Source organism: Aphanomyces astaci, assembly GCF_000520075.1.
Source record: "Aphanomyces astaci strain APO3 unplaced genomic scaffold supercont1.18, whole genome shotgun sequence".
NCBI classification, from domain to species: Eukaryota; Oomycota; class Saprolegniomycetes; order Saprolegniales; family Verrucalvaceae; genus Aphanomyces; species Aphanomyces astaci.
The window spans coordinates 219,653-223,855 of NW_009798281.1; the positions used below are offsets into that span (position 1 = coordinate 219,653).

The 4,203-nt window shown below is 51.0% G+C and overlaps 2 protein-coding genes across 2 annotated transcripts in view; one reads left to right on the plus strand and one right to left on the minus strand.

Moving 5' to 3' along the window:
- H257_08230 (hypothetical protein) overlaps positions 1-770 on the minus strand; it is a gene marked incomplete at both ends in the record, with an annotated part of 2,208 nt that extends 1,438 nt beyond the window's left edge. Inside the window, one exon of the mRNA XM_009834048.1 lies at positions 372-770. Coding sequence (XP_009832350.1) covers positions 372-770 — 399 coding nt within the window. The remainder of the gene's footprint in view (positions 1-371) is intronic.
- A 519-nt stretch (positions 771-1,289) lies between these two features.
- On the plus strand, positions 1,290-2,387 carry H257_08231 (hypothetical protein; the record flags this gene model as incomplete). Its single annotated transcript, XM_009834049.1, has 2 exons — positions 1,290-1,723; positions 2,036-2,387. The coding sequence occupies 2 exons, from the start codon at positions 1,290-1,292 to the stop codon at positions 2,385-2,387; spliced, it is 786 nt and encodes a 261-aa protein (XP_009832351.1).
- Between the last annotated feature and the right edge of the window lie 1,816 nt (positions 2,388-4,203).

A 4,203-nucleotide genomic window follows, 5' to 3' on the forward strand; every position in this document is an offset into this window, starting at 1 on the left:
AGCGGTATTTTACATGGGCGCTTGGATATTTGGCCATAGGGGTGGCCGCTCAAATATATCTTGATTTTTGTATGTGACTCTTATCCGTATTTAATATCCGGAGGCAGTTGGGACCTTTAACCTCCCACTCCAGTGATAAAACGCATGAAATCGGTATTTAACGTATTTGGATTTTGGGTTTAACTACATTAATTGCACGTTAAATAATAAAACCTCCACTCTTCAATTTGGCCAGTTGGAAGTTTTTAGATGAAGTGCACCATATATATAACCAGTGCATTTTGCACCGTCAACGTCTCAACCAGACCAATCGTCTTGTAGTTTTACCATTGCATCGTGAACATAGCCACGTGATGTTGAGTCGTCCAGACGTTCACTTCGGCTACGGGCCCCAGCGATGGCGCCATGATCGACAGAATCCATGCTTTTCCTTCCTCCGGCTGCCGGAGGTCTGGAACAAACCCGTTTCGGGCCACCACAAACGACTCCCACACCGATCGCGGAATGATGTCGAATCGTGTCAGGATGCCAGTGGCAGTGGTTTGCAGCTCAATGTGGGCGTTGCTCAAGACGGTCATGGCAGTGAATTCGCGAAGAAAACAACATCGGACAGCCAATTCAAACAACCCCACCACCCGATTCACCGACAGAACGTTGCGCCACGACGAGGGATGGCGACGGGAGACGAGCCCCCACACACGGCGAACGATTTGGGAAGCGTTGGTTGTGTCTGGCGAGTCGCTATGGCTGACCCATGCAATCAACGACATGTGTCGCTGGTGACAGGACGACATACCACGCGCTGTGGTTGGCTGAGTTGTGCTATGGTGTGGGTCATACGGTGGAGCTTCAGTTCTGACTCCAGTGACGCCGTCTGATTCCATGAGTCGGACCTGTGTCAGCTCCAACATGGAAATCCAATTCACGTGCGTATCTGGTGTGGTTGCAATCGGCAGTTTTGGTCGGTTTTCGTGGCAGTGTGTCGTGCAGGTCGTCGCTGTAGCCGTGTCGTGGGGCGTATTCGCGTTGCTTGTACCTACTCCATGGACACACGACAATATGTCAGTGATTCTTCCGGCAGTAGTGTGCGCTCACTTTGAAACCACAAAGGGAACCGAGGCTAATCCTTTTGATCTTGGCCAGCAGCATCGTAAGTGGTATTCTACCCTTCCATCATACGCATGTGTTTAGCGTGTTGCTTTGGGTGTACTGGCCCCTGATTGATCGATCTCGGTCTATTTGTCTTTCGAACCTCAGCCCTTCGTTTATGGCAATCCGGGTCATCGAAAATGACACTCGGTCCGGCCAGTCCTTTGTTATGCAGAAAACCCAATGCGCTCGCATTTCAAGCTCGCCAAAGTGTTCGAGCTCGCGTGGGATTTCTTTTCCTGGTCGTGTCGGCCACGTCGTCGGCGTCCTTCTTCGCTGTCACCAAGTCCAAGATTGGCAACAATTTTCTACGGGAACGCTTCAACAGCATTGTCATGGAGGCATTTCTGGTCAACTCGTATAACGTGGAAGTGCTGTTTCGGCCCCAAAGTGCGACCGGTTTGAATATGGTCAACGTCAAGTTCCAAGAATTTTACAACGGCAGTGTTTCCACGTTATCAATTAATAGTCAATATTCGTCGCACGTGGCGCAATTCGAAGCCCTTTCCGTGCTCGCCATGACTGCGGGATTCCAGTCGACAAGTGTGCGTGACTTGCCTTGTCTAGCCACGCAGTACGGATTTCAATCGACGGTGGTACGTCGCCAACTTGGACATTCCGCCAACGGCGATGTGACCGCGACATGCAGTCGAACGGGGCTGTGTAACTTACTATACATGCAATCAGTATTCCAAACACAGACATGGCCAAGTTGAAGGGGTGTTGGGGGGAGGCCATAGAGATTTGACTGTTTGAGGAATTGAGAGAATCGTCAGACGGACAACAGTGGAAACAAACCATGGAATCCCCCCCTCTGGTCCTGACGAATGAATTGGCAATTTGGAACAGCGAACAACCTGACGCAATTTACAATGCAGTGGAAAAGGTACAAAGCCATTGGGTTGGTCGAAACGGTCCTGGTGCAGAATACCCTTGGCATCTCGTATCCACTGACGATGAAAACATCCAACGGAAGCTACCGCTTTGACTTGGAGACGTCGCGCAAGATGTATTGGGGATGGGGCAGCGACCTGTGGACATTGACTCACAACGCTACGACGATGGGTGGCTCCAGTTTGATTCGCAGCAGCAGCCATTTTTGCTTTCACAACCAGTCGGAAATCCGGCTTGTCTCAAAACAACTCGCTTCCCCAACCCCTGGATGCCGGGCTGTCGCTGGTTCGAGCCGCGTTGGGGCCATTTGGCAGCACCGACATGTATCACATGCCGTGTCCTGATACACTGCTGCAGCTTGCTCGACGTTAAATCGATCTGGATGAATTCACTCTGTTCAACCACAATGACGCCCAGCTTGTGGTTCGAAGGACGGGGGATGTGTTCTATCCAACGCCTACAGCGTGGCAACAATTTTATGCGCAAGCCAAGGGTGGTAATTTGCTATGCCCTGCCAACCTGGGGACTTTACCCATGAAGTCTGGCATGTTCACACTCCTCAGCATATCACTTCCATGTGGGAATTACATATCGGTGGTGTTTCTAACGTACAGACGCCTCCTTGTGTTTGCATCCTTTGCGTGGGGAGGACAATTATCGACATGCACCTGTGGTACGTGTGTGTCGTTAGGCGATGCTTGTTATAACACCACGTCGACGCCATACACTGCAGGTAATTTGGACTTCATGGCGGCCATGCAGTGGACCACGGCGTACATGTCAAATGTGTCACGGACAGAAGTGCTCCAGTTGTCGCAGACAATCAATCACAGCTCGTCGTGCTGCGCATTGAGCTCGTACAATACGCGCAGAAAACAGCGTCGTCGCCTTGGAGCTGCTGCAGGCCCCTCTCTTGGACCCAGCCGACCCCCACTTTGAACTCGCCACCGCGTGGAAAATAGTATTTGAATGGGCGTTGGGGTACAGTATCGCGAAGTAGTGTCGTTTCACGGCGGCGTGATGCATGTCATGACGAGTTATGTGGTCTATACAACCACCCAGCCGAATCCGCTGTAAATCAGACCGACGTCGCGTTTTACTGCATGTTGTGCCTCCAGTACACCACTGCCGCGGTCTTTTCCGGTACTTTCGTCACAATCGGATGCACAGTGGTGTCCAAAGTGCACATTGAAGGGCTCAACATGCTCGAAGTGAATCGGGTGGTCGGAATCGTGTGGGTCGGGCGACCTCTCTTGTGTCTTTGCAGTCTTGTAGCCATCTGTCTATTGGCCACGTCATCGCCAAAGCTGACTTTGCCTGGCACATTTACGCATTTTGGAAGCGCACCGACAACAGATGGGTGGAGACGCTAGTAGGGTCTGAAATGTGCTGCGTGGTGATTGTCCCACATATGTTGGGAAGACCGTGACGAAGGGCTTCACGAACAAGTACTCGTTCTACAGCAGCGTCATTGTTACCCTGTTTCCCACGTTGCTCAGTGTGGTGTCTTTCGTGAAGTTCGCTTTTCTTTATTGTAAGTCCCCCCAAGTCAACTTCCAGGTCGACTGCATGGCTGGAACAGTTCAAATTGGTAGCCTAAACCGCGTGATCCAGTTGGCCGTCCTCGCGTCGGTGGTGGTGGTGCTGTGCTACCTGTGGCAAAGTTGGCGCATCCCTATTTCAAGCTGCCTCAGCGCACCACGTCAACGCTGTTGCCAGCAGGGGCGTTGTGCGTGTATGTAGGGAGTTGATAACACAGAGGAAATTGTAAACTGATTGATTGGCGTTATCTACATCTACATGCATGACTACTGTGACTATATATATATACTATATCTAATGCTATATATACGTGCGCTCTGCAGAAGGAACTTCTGGTGTCCATGGCCGAGCACGCCGCACGCCAATCGAGCTTGGTCGTAAACTGACGTCAACTGTGACGTCTGTTCTGATTGGTCGATAACCCTATGACGCCACTGGAGTGACGTCGTTACAGTGTACTACAAAGAACCATGGATTTTCAACGGCACTGTGTACTTGGACAATGTGTCGACGTTCATGTATGGCCTCGTGGCGATGTCGTACAGATCGATTTTTGTGTTGGACATCAAGGCATTGCATGTGATCGACATTGACGACGGACTTAACCCTCGACAATTA